Source organism: Taurulus bubalis (assembly GCF_910589615.1).
Source record: "Taurulus bubalis genome assembly, chromosome: 4".
Taxonomy (NCBI): Eukaryota; Metazoa; Chordata; class Actinopteri; order Perciformes; family Cottidae; genus Taurulus; species Taurulus bubalis.
The window spans coordinates 22,899,276-22,915,430 of NC_136592.1; the positions used below are offsets into that span (position 1 = coordinate 22,899,276).

The 16,155-nt window shown below is 46.2% G+C and overlaps 1 protein-coding gene across 1 annotated transcript in view; it reads right to left on the bottom strand.

Annotated features, from left to right (window-relative positions):
• Nucleotides 1–16,155, bottom strand: part of fto (FTO alpha-ketoglutarate dependent dioxygenase) — a 127,532-nt gene that overhangs the window by 102,022 nt on the left and 9,355 nt on the right. The window contains exons 2-4 of the mRNA XM_079217360.1: nt 4,707–4,784; nt 3,474–4,494; nt 954–1,079 (exon numbers count right to left, since the gene is read on the bottom strand). Coding sequence (XP_079073486.1) covers nt 954–1,079; nt 3,474–4,494; nt 4,707–4,784 — 1,225 coding nt within the window. The remainder of the gene's footprint in view (nt 1–953; nt 1,080–3,473; nt 4,495–4,706; nt 4,785–16,155) is intronic.

Here is a 16,155-nt window from a genome sequence, read left to right on the forward strand (position 1 = left end):
CACAAAAACTCTTGAATCACAAGGTCAAATGTGTATATCACTGCACACCTAACAGGTTGGATAATACAATATAGAAATTATGGAACACAAAGAAAATGTAATTGTATTGATTTCTAGAGAAGTAAGCAGTAACAGGGACTGCAGTAAAAAGGCCTTAGTCAATCCAAGTTGGGGGGAAAAGTTAAAAAAAACTTGATATTATTGTCTTGATAAATATCAAGGATGAATATGGTGTTCAGGCTGTGTGATTGATGACTTTGAACAGCTAAAGTTTATATTTTGTTTGTCTTTAAACAAATAAACAAAAATATGAATGATTCAATGAAACAATAGAGTAATTCATTGAGCAGATTAGGAGAAGAATATCCCTTAATACGTATGAGAGCAGAGTGCCTTTAAGAATGATAAAATTTAACTCCTTGCTCATCTGAACACGAGCTGCTGCTGCTGCTGCTGCTGCTGCTGCTGCTGCTGCTGCTGTGAGGATAAATGTCCTCTCACTCACAAAATATGAGGAAGCTTGGAAGGGCCCACAGGGCCGAACAAAGGAGTAGTGGAGGTGTCTGCTGCAGGCAAAAGCATTAAACTGTGATTCACACCCATGTGCTCACTGCCTGTCCTCTCTATAGATACATAGTCAGCACTGGGTCACAGGACTTCAAAAAATAACATTTGGTTTTCCTAACCTCTCTAATGCACACACTGTCATGGAACCTTAAAGCTCCGTGTTCAGGCCAAGTCCCCCCCACCCACCCGCCCACCCACCCACCCGCCCACCCACACACACACACAGAGAATAGAGCATGAGTGGGCATTGCATCCTGCTGGCGTGGGTCATTCGGGCCGAAGTCCAAGAAACACTCAAACACAGGGCAGTATGCGTTCCTTGCTCCAAAGTCAGATATACCGCTGAACGTTGTGTGTGTTTGTGTTTACGGGAAAATATTTAGTACCTCTCATGTAATAGCAGTCTCCGGGCTCCAGTGGCAGTGTCAGGCCAGGTGTGTGAATGTCCCAGGCTACCTTGAGCCCAATCCTCCAGCATTCCTTCTCGCCGCTGCCTCCCTCACTGCTCTCACCTGTCAGTCACACACAGCCCAACTCACTGTAACATTTGCATTTTACATTTATATTCACATTTCAGGCTTTTGGTTTGACAGTTTGACCCAGCGTGACTTAAACTGAGTCTAAAAGTGCAATACGCTTAAATTCCTCACATTTCCATGGGAGAGCATGAGGTTCATCACTATATAATGACGGCTATATTAATCCCCAACCACTTTTTTCACATCTGAAAATACAAGTGATATCTAGGTAAAGCAGTGCTAAAACGCTATAACAATGCCTAAAATGCCAAGATATATAAATACAACTAAATAGCAAGGAGTGCAATGATTAAAAACCACACCACCCAAACAAGGGATGTAAGATGTAAGCCTTTGTCTCTAAAAGGGAAGAATCACTTAACAGCAGAGTGAAGATGATATGTGTTGCTGTGATCATATTGGCTGTTAGCAACGGATCTTTATGCCATCATAATGCTGTGCAAGAGGAAATAGTTGGATAAAAGCCCTTGATGTTGTTTAGTGAGCGTGTGAGACTGTGTTATTGGACAGCAGGTATCCTAAGATATTCCTGTTTCTGAACCCATTGGCTGTAACCACCTCCCCTGTTCTTCTCTCTCCTTCCATTCTTACACGGCATACTAAGAAAATAAGATTTGGCCTGGCTGGCCAACACCCTTCAGCAAAATCAATACTAAAGTCTTTCTGGGCCTCTCTGCCCCACAGCTGCCTTTTCCTTTGCTCAGCACGGATAAATAGTAACTTAATTTCCAGCCATTGTGCTCTGAGAGTCCGCTAATGGCAGCACTCCCCAAGGCCTAAGGAATGGTGGAATATCATCCTCCGTGCCGGAAAATGTTCAGTCGTGGCAGATTCCTTTGGATCAGCAGCGCAGCTGGGAAAAACACTCAGAGCACTCCACTGGCTGAAAAACAAGGTGAGGTTTCTCAAAGAGAGAAAAAAGCCTATCAAAGGAAGCAGGTGTCATGCAAAACATTGAATCACTGTGCACATATAAGATATCTAATGGACTGCGTTTCTTTCTTCTCAGGGACAATTTAGGAAACGTGACCTTATTGTAAAAGTGCAACGTTCCCTATGGTAACAGTTTCATTAGCTTGGTTCTGGGAGTCCTCAGAGCCAGCCACCGGGATACAGCTCCATGAGACGTTTGTCTAAAAAGTCTGGAGTTGTGGGGTCATTCAGGACTAGAAAAGACGCAGCTGCTGAGCACTGCAAGGTGTTGTGCCACGGTGTTTGAAGCTCGTGTTCGCAGGGTCAGAGTTGAAATGGCCTAGAACAAATCATCGAAACAGGCCGCGGCGGCAGGTGTTTCTGGTTAGTAAACCACAATGAAGAAAGAAAGCTCAGCTGTAAAGTGGGTTGGGACGTCGAAGCAGTTGGCATCTCACCTGTTTGATATTGTAAAATTACAGCCTGTACGGGCAGTAAAACACTCCCACTGTTGACAGCCCAGTGCATGTACTGGACCTGTATCTCCCTCCACAACTGGAAGGCATGTTTTTGCTGTCCTTCCAGCCTTTGGAAGGTGCAATGGATGAACTGGTGAGTGGCTGCTCAAGGGACTTTAGAGTTCTATTTTAAAATCCACTCATTTGGTTTGAGAGTAAAGCACAAAGAGGAGCTTCATTAATCATTAGTATAGTGCGTATAATTTATACTGTAATTTTCATACAAATTATAGAGACATTTTTTCTGCTGGTACAGTCTTCCATAGTTGCTTTGCATACGCTCTAGAAAGCGCTGTTCCTCTCTCGCTGAGATTCTCTATCAACTCAATCAGCACGCACTATCAGCTCTTGAAAGAGTGCACATTCCATAATTAGGAGACATCGCATTATCCATACAGTAGAATCCAGGAACACTTATCAAAGCAGGGCTCATTATTCCATATCAGATAATTGCACATCGATCATTTCTTGGGGAAATGATTTAGATGAGATGGGGCGTGTGTGATAAGGCCTGTTTGTTAGACTGCGCCATTCAGTGCGTTAAGAGCTCAGATCCACATGTCTGTGATCTCCCAGCGCTCCGTCGGCGATAAGGCTGTCAGCAGCAAGCCGGTGATGACATTTGATAATGCCCTGACACTATCGCGTAGATGGATCTGATGGCTGCCTCACCAGAGGCTGTGTCTACAGCTGCTACAGCGCTGCTGTAGGGCTGTAATACACAAGGTTAGCTGTATCTGATCCACCATAAAGCAACTGAGATAAGTTGATGGGATATTGAAATGAAAGAGAGTAATGGAATCTTAATTTCGAGAACAACATGCCAAAGACTAACATGACATACTTTGGATTTAAGTGCCTCGGTGTTACATCTTTGGATCCCAACTAATGTTATCCAATTTGCACAATGTTAAGCTATTTTTGCCTTGACTCTTACCTTTGTCATTGTGACTGCTGTAGCTGTAAACAGCCACTGGAGAATGATTGATGAGGTTCTCATCGTGGTGCCACCCTACTGCCATTTTCCCCATGGCATAGTATGGCTCCTCTTTGAGCTGGCTCATAGCCGCTGGGTCCATGTAGTTGAGTAAGGTGACATTGAACTTGACCGGACCGGTGCATACCTGTCGAGGACTCGGCTGGGAACACCCCGGGCCGCTTGCCTGTTTCTCCCTGTCCTCAATGTGGTGATCTGTCAAGCTGTGCTTGAGTTGTGCCACAGGATTCTGCTGGGCCCCTCGTCCCGCAGGTTTAATCTCTGTGCCACTGAAGGCCTTAGGCGTCCAGCCGGGAAATGTTCCTTCCAATCCTGCCGCGACACCCGATACACTTGGTTTGACCTGGCAGGACTCTTCCTCCTCACTGCTGTGTTTGGACTCCGTCTCCCACTCTCCTTCTTGTTTCGACCCAGAGCAGCCTTCTTCGCTGTGTTTCGACTCAATGTCCCACTCCTCGCTGTGCTTGGACTCCGTGTCCTCCTCCTCACTTTGCTCAGAGTCCCCTCCTTCACTATTTTTGGAGTCTTCACTGTGTTTAGACCCTGTGTCCCCGTCTTCACCCTGTTTGGCCTCTGCCTTGCCCTTCGCACATTGTGTAAGCCTGTCTCCTTCCTTCAGCAGAGACACATCAGAGCAGAAGAAGGTATTAAGCTCACACAATGCCTTGCAAGCAGCCCTAAAATCAGGGTCACAACAGTTTTGCCCTTTGACCTCGGTGTCCTCGCTGTGCCAGGGGATGGCAAAGAGCCGCGTGTTCAGATACCGATAGGTGTGGCCCGGCTCACCCAGCAGAGTCCGTGAAACGACGGTGAATACATCTCGTTCACGGACGCGGACCAAATCTCTCAGGAGGCAGCCCTTCCTCCTCAGGGTGAACAGAGCCGCCTGCACCCGACCATGGAGCTCAGCGGGCAGCGAGAAGGACTTCCTCAGAACAAGGCCGGAGTAACTGGAGTCCCACTTGGGAACACAAGACATTCTTATCAGGATGATCATGACTTACAAATACAAGTAAATTACAATCTTATTTGGAAAGCATGTTTCTTGCTACAATCTAGAGCAAAATATCACACAATACATGGTTGCAAGAGCAGTTTATAGAAGACACAAAAGGCTACCGTAGGCTTTTTAAAGTAGAGGTCTAGCATAATGTCAAAATGTGGCTGGCTCACCAGTTGCTGATAGCCCTGATCTGAAGGTCCCAGAAAGGCGATCTTCTGGTCTCCCAACTCCTGCAGTAGCTTCCGCCTCTTTGAAAGACAACACAGTAAAACAGGCTGATAAGTAGCAGCAGGAACCGTCTGCATGCAGCTAGTGCCTATTATTTCTGTCTTTATTTTTTTACGTTCTCACTTTGGTGTCTAAGTTATCAAACAAGTCTATTAAAATAAATACTGTGTATTACTTTTGGGGAATTGCAGAGAGTGTGTGAGGGGCAAACCGTGACTTCTGTATACCTTGAAGCACCCACACCAAGGTGCTGTGATTGGACACAAAGTACAAAATGTCTCACACTACTTCCTGGCATAGGAAACTGTGGAAAGGCATAATAGTATGTGAAACACAGATCTCTTATGGACCTGTATGACCTACATAAGTCAGAGACTGGCTCGACTGCCACTTCCACTGTGGCGCTTTATTTTAAAGTACTGCAAACACAATCTTTGAATAAAAGACCGCCTTTGCCATAAACATAGCATATGCTGACGTGAATACATTTCCAACCATCGCACCGCACCCTGCCTTTACTATAAATATATTCTTCAGAAAAATACTGTGCCAACTGTACAATAACATCACATAACCGAGGATACGGACTAACAAGAACAAACTATTACACTAAAATCAAATCATACAAATTAAACCACCAGTTTTTCCGAGGATGAAATTATTAAATTAGTTTGAACAAACGATGCTCTCAAAACTGAGCTGAGATAGCAGTGGAACCTGGTCATTTTCATTGACGTCTCACATTTTTATGATTTGGTGAAGGCTGCCGTGGGGTTCCTCACAACCTTATAAAAGATGCCCTGCGCCATACAGAGCTCGCCCAATAAAAACGTCAACCTGGTGGAGGGATCAAAGTACGTTTCATTGGGACGCATTCCATTCTGACCTGTAAATCCAATGGCAACTGGCATAAAAACTATATGCCCAAATAAATTTCACAACTATTTCCCCGCCCTGCCCCTCCGTATGTGCACAAGTGAAGGTATGTGAAGGCGTTGTATCTGAGCGTGTGTGTGTGAGTTCAGACCCTCATATTCCTTCACAACAGGTGCACACACACACACACACACACACACACACACACACACACACACACACACACACACACACACACAGCACCGCACGGTGTGTCAGCGGCAAATGTCACCGACATGCCACTGTCTTTTTACATCTTTAAAAGTTTTGCATGAATGGCCTGTGCATCAACGACCACGCGGTTGTGATGGTTTATGGAGGGACGACCCTGTGTATGTTTCCGAGACATTTACAACAGGCCTCTCACATTTCTCACAGTCTGGATCAAAAAGAGGGCAAGCGGTGAAGTATGTGCATTAAAGACAAGAGGGAGGGAAACAGATCCCAATAACGGAGGTGGAAGAAATGGGAGGGCATCAGATCTGAAGCAGTTTGGTGAATTTACCTTCAGGGCTGAGTCTTTACCTTAGGCTAAACAACACAACACCTGCTGAAAGTTTTCTTAAAGGATGCACATGAGTGTACAGGCCTTCCAAGTTATTCCGGAACAAACAAAAACAGACTTGCAGACAGTTGGAATCTAAAAAACAAACAACATGCACTATTCATGGCCAGACTGCATTCAAAGGCTGTTGGAAGAAATTGACAACCTGACACACATTCATTGGTGTCAAATTCTAACTCATGACAGAAGCTCAAGATATCAAGGTGAGGCTCTGGGCAAGTGTTGTCTGTGCATGCGTCTGTGTGTATCTGTGTGTGTGTGTGTGTGTGTGTGTGTGTGTGTGTGTATCTGTGTGTGTGTGTGTGTGTGTGTGTGTGTGTGTGTGTGTGTGTGTGTGTGTGTGTGTGTGTGTGTGTGTGTGTGTGTGTTTTTATCTGTGCGCTGATGTGAGCCTGTACAGAGCCGTATCCCAGCATCCACCTGCTGGAAGTAAGATCCTTGCAGTCTGCTTTGGTCACACCACCACTGTGTACACAAGCATGAAAGTGTGCCTTCATACTGTATGTGTGTGTCTAAGGCGGCAATACATTTATATATACACACACACACACACACACACACACACACACACACACACACACACGGCAACCCCCTGCCCCCCAAAAAATAAGCACGCAGCCGGGGTAGCGAGCATGATGCCTCAACTCTGATCCCACACAACCAGGGCCGTCATACACATGTCGGAAACATCAAGCTGCTCAGAAATTCCACAGAAGAAAAAAAAAAGGAAAGACAAGAAGTTACCGGAGCCCTCCGAAGCAGATGGACTCTCAGTATCAGAAGGCCGCTGTGTCTGTCTTCCCGTCTCTGTACCTGTTTCTAGAAGGAAAACCACGACGCTCAAAAATAAAAAGATCTGCGTTCCTACTCAGACCCAAGAAATGAGATTACCAATCCCATAATAACACAGAGGCGTCACGGTAGCCGTGCCGACCGTCTGCGCTGAGTGATATATCTGATGCGGGGAGTTTTTTTTTTCTTAATCTCTCTTGCTTGATGGGATTATTCCCTCAGCCGGACTGTTTATCACAGAAAAACATATTAGGTAGAATATAACTCAATTGGTTTGCTTTGATCTTGGCCTATAAGAGATATCAAACTGTGTACCATATATTTATTAATTTCATCTATTTCCCATTTGTGACACTTCAACGGACACTTTCTTCAAAGCGTTCCTCGTAGAGTAGATTAATGTCCAGCGCTTAGCATCAATAGCGAAGAAAAAGCCAGATAACTCCGCCGCTGTGGGGATAAAAACACTTCCAGTCTAACTTGTGTCTGCCCCAGAGGGTGCATTGGAATGTACTGTGTGTGTGATATGACTGCTTAAGGAGGACACATGAGTCCCACTGGACTTGTTTAGATCTGGCTGATGCACAATAAACTGTAGATAAAAGCTACAATGTAGAGTAAGCCCTAAAGATGGCTTGACAAGTCGCCAGTCGCCCCATGTGAAAGCGCTTCTCGTGAGATCGAAATTATTCTTTCCATATTTTCTTCAACGCCTCCAACCAAAGGAGGGCAGCGCTCTCTTTTCTGCGATGCAGGTGCCGCAGACGGACTCGGGGCCTCATGCGGGCCCCGCTGGTGACGTGACGAGGGACAGCTGTGTGATGGAGCGCCGTATTGAAAAAGCAAGCCATTGGTGCTTGTGTGACACCCACTTCAGAACTGGTCCTGTTCTGCAAAAGCGATGGTGAATCAACAGTTTTGACAAGTCGGCTGTAAAACTTCAGACTCCGCCAGACGGACTATGCGTGTGTACATCAAAGGCGCTTCCGCCCCGCACCATTTGGCGTCGGATCGCAGAATTTCGGGAGCTCGTGTGAAGCGACACAGGGCGCAAAGAAGGGCAACCCCATCGGAACATTTGTGTTTGCACGGGTGATGCGTGGAGCTTTGAATTCAGCTTTGATCTGAGGGGAGCAGTTGGAGAGAACACAACCGGGAGTCAAGTTTGTTCCATAAAGGTCTCTATAGTTCGATAGTTCGTCTACCTCATCTTCGGGGTATGCCATGAACTCAAACTATGGTGAGATAACACATCACATAGGTGCCAGCACAGACAAGTACCTACAGAATCACACACATGCACAACCACAGAAGCAGAGAGAGGTTGCACTTTTGTTGCAGTGCTTCTGGCCGCGGAGTTTTTATCACGGGAAAGAAGCTTTCCTTTTATATTTAATATGTATCTAAAAATGTGTCCGCCGAATACACAAACTGAAAAACAGCAGCTCCAGGACTAGTTACAACGTCATAAATTACCTTCTTTTTTTACTGTGTTTACAGACCATTTCATAATCCATGAATGCCAACCTAAAAAGAAACACTCTGGGCCAAAATTAACCATTTCTTAATTCTGACATTTTGTTTACAGCCACTTGTGGCATTCATTTATTTTGAGAATGCCAGCGAGAAGTTTGGTGACTGAGTGTGATGGCTGACTGGGCAGACTGGTCAATGGCTAACTGGAATGTGTGGGAGTTGACCTCAGAGCCGAGGTGACAGTAATGTGTAAACCTGTGCCTCCACACGCTCAGGACCAGGCTGTGAATATGAATGAGGTCAATCAGGGGGATGTTGCCAGAAACATCTTAAAAACCGTTGGCTTTCAGCTACTTTCCTGTTGATTGTTGTCCGCTCTTTTCTGGATAATCTGTATTATCCTGAGATGTATTTACAGATTCAATTTGGCGTGTACGTCTAGCCTCACAAATCACGCTTTAATGAAAGGTCGTCCATCCAAGCTCACGCAAATAACACGGATCAGATGTTTACGTCTCATATTAAGAACATAATCCTCAGCATGTTATTCATAGACACAAATTGCTAAATGGGTCATATTAATTTAATCAATATCAGAAACTTGTTTGGTTTAGTTTTTTTTTAAATTGCAAATAAGAAACAGAAAAAAGAAAGAAAAAATATATTCCCCCGAAATAACTGCGGATGAATGCTATAGTAGTGAACATTCGGTATATATTGACAGACACGTTCAACATGTGGGGGTCGGTGGGGGTCCACAGGTGGAGAACGTGATGACAAATGGCAGACAGGTTGGCTCTGGCCCGTTAATTGTTGTTGGAGGCTGAAAGGCTGCGTTGCTCATTTCACCTTGTGACAGGTCGGCGGGGAACGTGATCATTAATATTAGAACATTTCCATCCATCTACCTGAACAAGAGGCCAGTCATTTAAAAGGCTGGCGCTGGGCAGACCTTTCACGCCCTGTTTATATCACTGATCCAAGCACATTACCAGAGCTGTGGGGGACCACTGCCTGCCATTAATTACATTAACACACACACACACACACACACACACACACACACACACACACACACACACACACACACCCTTTATTGGCAGCCGGTCACATTTGAAAAATGTCACACGTGCGAGATAAGGTACACTAACACACATCCGGTGTGCCATTTTAACCAAACATCAAATGGCCTGTCAAATTCCCTCTTTGTGAGCCATGTGTGCACTTTCTCACGCGCACATTTATTTAAAGCTACTCCTCGAGTCATCCCAGGGTGCGCGTCATTCTGTCAGGTGGAGAGTATGTGAAGAGATGAAGAAAGAAAAACGGTACCGGACCTCATCTGCTTTTTGATCTCTCTCGCTGCACCTGACTTAGAGAGACCCGGGTTTCCAGATCAATCATTCAAAAGTATTTACAAATGCACAAAGCCAGACACAGACAGGTTGGCACATGGCCACTCTGTTTAAGTGCTTTTCAATGTGTCTGTGGTGTCAACATCTATTTCACACTTATCTACACCTCAAAGGGGGAAAAAGGATGTTTCGGTGACCTTTAGCAAGTGTCAAATCTGGAGAGGAGAAGAGGAGAAAGAGAGAAGGGCGATTTAAGAGATCTGTCGATGTATGCCTTGCATAACCTTTTTATTTATCCGGGAAAGATGGACTCAGCATGATCTTTATTAGAAACCCACTAGCGGCTTCACACCCGCATACTTCCACACATCTAAAGATTTCTGGTGGACAATACATCATTTTGAACAACATCTTGTTCGAGCGCATCTTGAGCTACACACCCAGTGCAGTATTTAATCTAGCAGCTTTCTTTTTTTTTTGTCACAAGAGCAGTATGAGCTCTTGGCCACCATGACAGACATGCGAGGGCCATTTGCCATTTTGCCTTAATTGTTAGTTTGCGGCCAGGCCGTAATGTTTCCATTAAGATTATGTCGATGGAGAAAAGCTTTTTAGTTTTCACCTTCAAATTACAACATGCTCTCACGAGGTCAGCTGTTTTCCATGTGGAATGGCCCGTTTTAGTGCAGATGCAGTCCCTTGGTATTCAGGCAGGGTCCGGTTCAGCACGGGGTAAGTCAGGGGAAAGAGTGAGGAAATGAGGAAGGGAGAAAAATGGAGGGAAGGAGGAGACGGAGAGAAAGGAGAGTGTTGATTGAAAGACTGTGATTAGCAGTTTCCATCAGGGCGCCAGGGCCACTGAGTAGTTCTAACAGGGTTGTCGCGTCTCGAGGTGCAGTCAAGGAGAAGTCAGTGCTTTAGAAAGCTCGCTCAATTTCTCTATTTCCCCCTCCCTCTCTCTCTCGTTCGCTCTCACCACCCAGCCACACTTTTCCTGCTCCTCCGAAAAAAATCAATATGGCTGTGTAAAGTGCAGCTTGGCCCAGGGGGAGGGCCGGCTAGATGCAGGGGCTGGATGCGGAGCTTACAGGGAGGACAAGAGGCGTCCTCCAGGCCTGTCCCACAGGCAGTGTCAAGGACAGGCCTGAATATCAGAGGACAGAGGCCACCAGATTGCCCTTCCACTCTGCATCTCGCCTCTCTCTCCCTCTTCCTCTGCTGGCCCGTCTTGGCTGGCTCAGCGGGGCAGAAGAGATCGATAAGCAGGTGGAGCGTTTAAAATCCCCGGCTCCGGAGGGCTGACGTTACGCTCCTCAGAACCCAACGGACCAGCGCATCGCTCAGGGCAGAGCAGCTGGATGGATGGATGAGTGGGCGGGTGTGCGGTAGTCGCACCTCGTCATTGAAAGGTTTGTGATTTGTGACAATAAACAATTCAATAGCACTTAGCCATACACAGTGTCTGAGGGGTGTAGAGCCAGACTCTTCACACAAAACGCCATTGTCTCAACATGTCACAGATCAGAAGCATTCAAGCAGGTCAGGCAGCTCTGGACCGACACAGCCGGGTATCGTATCTCACAGTAAGCCAGTACCTGTAACTCTGCTGTGATGCACCGCTATAGAATAAAGCGTGTAAAATGGCCCTGAAAAAAAAATAAAGAGACGCCATGTACATTGTCAACAGCAGTGTTCCTCATTTACATACAGTAGGCTTGACGAGGAAGCCTGTACATGACGTGGATAAACTGTGCAAGGAGGATTTCAGTCCTGCCGCGTGTCTCCGTGTGTGAGTGACTGATCACAGTGGAAGTGGCTTGTGTCTCTAATCCAGTACCACTGTTAGACTGCGCAAAGACCCGGCTCTGTGTACCGCGGCATGGGTTGATCAAACCCATCATGTGACAAGCAACCTCTTCAAATGACGATGATTTCCCAGCTCTCTGTCCTTTCGGTTCCATATTAGATCATCTTCTGACACTGCCGAGTCTGGTACTTCATCTGGGATAAAGATGATGTGCAATCCGACCGGAGGGGCTGGGAGTCAAGGGTAAACGAGAGGCTGAGACGGGGGTACTGTGCCGGATTGGCTGACAGCTGTGACAATTATCATGTGCTATATTATAACCTTATGCTAAACACAAGATTTGATACAGTATGTTGCTCGACAAAACGCTCCAAGGACATTTTACCATCGATGGCTGCGTGTCACGTTTCACACACAACACATAGAGCGAAGAGGGAAACATAGCAGATCACACCACATATCAAAACTGGAGAGCATCTTGTCTGCTTCAATTTGTCCTATCAATCATCAAAATGTGACTCAGTATTCTACTTTTCAACTATATCATATTTCTCTAAAGACAACTACGCAGACAAGCTCTTGAATTATTTGTTGATACCTATTTGTTGGAACAGATTCCTGAATATGGTATTATTAACAAGCTTGAGCCGTGGCCCAAGTGCAACTGCTGACAATGACCTAAGCCACTAGAAAAAACATATGGCACAAAACAGATGAGGACTGAACATCTAGGACAGGTCTAATTCCATCTCATGTAGTCTTTGACCCAGATAAACTGGCATTATGATGTGACCTCAGATTAATATTGAATTAAGGGCCGAATATCATTTGTGGATGTTTACACGACCGTCAGCCCGTCTTCCTGGAATCCTGAAGCAGATAAGTTTGCTATAATGGCATTAGCCAAATCCCGAAGTATAGCAGACGGCACTTGTCTTGCTTGAGAAGCCACCTCATTTCTTTATTTATTTTTCCTTCACTCATTCTGAACAAAGGGAAATATTCTACCAGGAATTGAATAGCTTAATCCTTTTTTCACTCTTCCCAGTAGCTTGAATGGTGACAGATTAACATCCTGGAGGTTTACAAACCCAGCCATTTGAAAATGTAATTGCTGGTGCCACACTGCATGCATGTGTTTAAAATGAGGGTTAATATTAAAGCTTAAAATACACACATGCACTGGAGTCAGGGGGGGTGTGGCCAGGTTGGGCCAGACCCAAGTCCCGAAAGCCCAGGCGGGACGGACCATTCTGTCCTGGACGTATCAGGGAGTCGCAAGCTGTCCCAAACCCTCGCTAGGCTCCATAGTTACTGTTCACTTCTGCTAATTATTACAGCCAATCAGAGGGGTTAACGGGGCGGAGCCTGGCCAGACCATGTTCTGGGGCATTTAACAGCTGGCAGGAACGGAGGTGAATGCATTACACACTGCCCTCATCCAATAAAAATAAAACACCCTGACATCTGAGGTGTACTTAGCACGGAGGGAAGGGAGGAAGTGAGGGAGCCAAGAAAGAAAGGATCAAGAGAGGGAGGGGAAGAGGAGGGTGGGCTGGGGTGAAGGGGAGAGAGAGCATCTGATAACATGATGTCCAAGTGCCACCTAGTGACAGCTTCCCAGCTCCTCTGGTCCTTAAGGCTCCAGAGCATCAGGGGTGAGGGGGTGGGGGGGGGCGGACAGATGAAGCGACCCAGGACGGCAGGATTGCATATAAGTAGCATCAGTAACCCTTTCCAAAGAACAGTCTGAATCGTTATATTCCAACACACAGTAAGACGACGACGTGGTGGCGTCGATTTGAATCATTTTACAAGCACCAAAAAAAAAGCAAAATCCTTCTTCAAGTGACCCCTCTGTCTGTTCAGCTGGGGGAGCGGGCCTGTAACACTGCACTGGTATGCTGGCGGACCTGGGCTCCTAGGTCCCCTCCCCTCATTAACCCAGGTATAAATCACACTCTGCCAGTGCCCAGAGGTGAGAGGGATGAGAGTGGAGGTGAGCTTGAAATAATGCTTATGTCACGGCGGGTCAGCCCTCCATTATGGCCGTTTCAAAAACTATTAATCTTGCTTGTAGTCAGTGGCCTAGAAATAATTACTTCATCTAACCCATGTAATACAGCATGACCAGCAGTCGAGCCTGGTCAATTTGAGGCTCGGGAGGAAGGCTGGGGAGGGCGGGGGACATAGAGAAAGGGAGTGAGAGAGCCACAAATTACTAGGCCCTGTCTCCTGCTACTGGGTGACTGATGTCCTGCTCACTTCAGCTGTGGCCTTTTACTCTCCTAACACTGATTTAGATAGACACACACACACACACACACACACACACACACACACACACACACACACACACACACACACACACACACCACGCTCTGAGAGGCAGATCGTGTACAAGCACACACGCACATTAATCCGTGATTAAATACATGTACACATTGAGCGAGCAAATCACATCATTTTAAATATGCAAGTGGAAATATTTTCCTTCGTTGTCAGTCAGAGGCAATTTTGAAAGCCACCATGTTACATACAAGCATTTAAAAACCCAACACTGTGGGTAAACAGAGGAGCCACCGCAAACTCAGCCTGCATGAACGTCACAAAAAGTATGTATGGAGTGACATAAATAAATGCAGCCCTCCAGTGGCTGTCACAGCTGGCATTGCAGGTGCACATTTAATTAGTCAAGGTGAAGTCTCCCTTGTTGTCTGAAAAGGGGAGGGAGGGTGTCCTCGCCATGCACGGCTGTAAACACGCACCATATCCTAATCAGGTGTCACCGCGGCGTTTGATCAGCCCGCGAAATCTTGTCACGAATCCCCGGCAGAGAGTGGGCCGAGGGGGAAGAACAAAGGAAAAGAGCTGTCAAGAGAGAACAGGGTGGTGCTGGTGACGGCGGTGGCAGTGGATGAAGAGAGTTTGCCCATTAGCAGTGTCTGTCGTCTATCTCTCTCCCGCTTCCCCTTAACGTCTCCCCTCCGCATGCTTTCTGCGGCTACCTGCAGTACACGCCTCGCTGTAGCCCCGTCTCCGTCTGCGCTTCCGCTCTGAGGGAATCTCAACCACAGCTCAGTCACACACAACGCCTGCTTCACAAACCCCGCCAACAAAAGCTTCCAAAAGAAAACCCACAAAGTAGGAACACTACTTTTGTTTACCTCCCCGGAAAAAAAAATGTTCAGAGGCACAAACTGCGCTCGTTTTGTTTTTAGCAAGCACCCCGTTCTAAGTAGTCGGGTCCTCCTGAAAGGCAGACATGCTGTTCTCCTCCCGCCCCACGCGCCTCCGGGCTGCACCGAGGCAGTGCAGGAATACACGCGCCATTAGACGCTGTTTACCTTTCAGTTTGGGCAATATTGAATACATTAGCCGATTGAACCTCATAAGAAACACAGGCGAGTGACAAGGCCCAATCGTCTTTGCGACTACCATGGTAACTGAGATTACAGGCTAACAAAGAGCAGACAGGGGGAAAAAATATTTAAAACCTGAATAGTGATACATAAATTAATTAAAGGACAAAAAAACAAGTGGAGAATTAAAGTTGGAACATCTGTCAGCGACTTAGCTTCCCAACGTAATACCAGTGTTAGAACATTTATACCCTTGAAGTTAATGATCCCCTCTTTAATTGACAGTCAAGGAAAACTGGCTGTGGCAGCATCCTGCTGAGACACCGATAAGAGGGCCCCCTCCTCCCGCCCCCCTCCCAAAAATAAAATAAAAAAACAGTTTAAAGAACCTTGGCACTAATCCCTATTGTCATCCCAGCGCAGCAGAAGGACTTACAAACACAGATAACTCCGCCGAAGCTGTCTATTTCTCAGGAGTTATGGGGACAGCCGAGCCGCTGTGCGCCTTGAATCAGTCACTCAGATTAGCCCAATCCCTCTGTGCTGTCAGTCAGCCGAGACAGTAGCCTGTCACCACATTTACATGAGTCCATCTCATACGTGACAGTGCCCCCTACATATGACAATGGCTGCAAGGAAGGGGTCCACTCACTCGCAGATAGCGGGAGTACAGTACGACAGACGGGCTGTTGTTGGATTAAACTCATGGTGTGCGCTGTGCTCGTGTCGTCGCTGACACTCCAACAACAAGTTTAAGGAGTCTTAACCATTGCTGTTTTTCACCATAGTGGAGAGAATGTGGGAGATGTATGTCAGATGAAACACACACATACACCTACACTGACAAATGCCGATACACACACACACACACACACACACACACACACAAGGATGAACTTCAAATAATTTGGAAGTACAAAAGGGCTGCTAGCTTAACTAGTTCATGTCTTCCCAAAAGTTGGCTTCAAGCACTACTTTAATCCACCTACTTCACTTAACATGGTGAAGCTCAAAGAATAAAAGGGGAGAACAACATAAAATTAAGCATGCCCGATATAAAACATCTGGATCAGTCTCCATCTTGAATAAACACAAAGTACGATGGAGATTAAAAAGCCA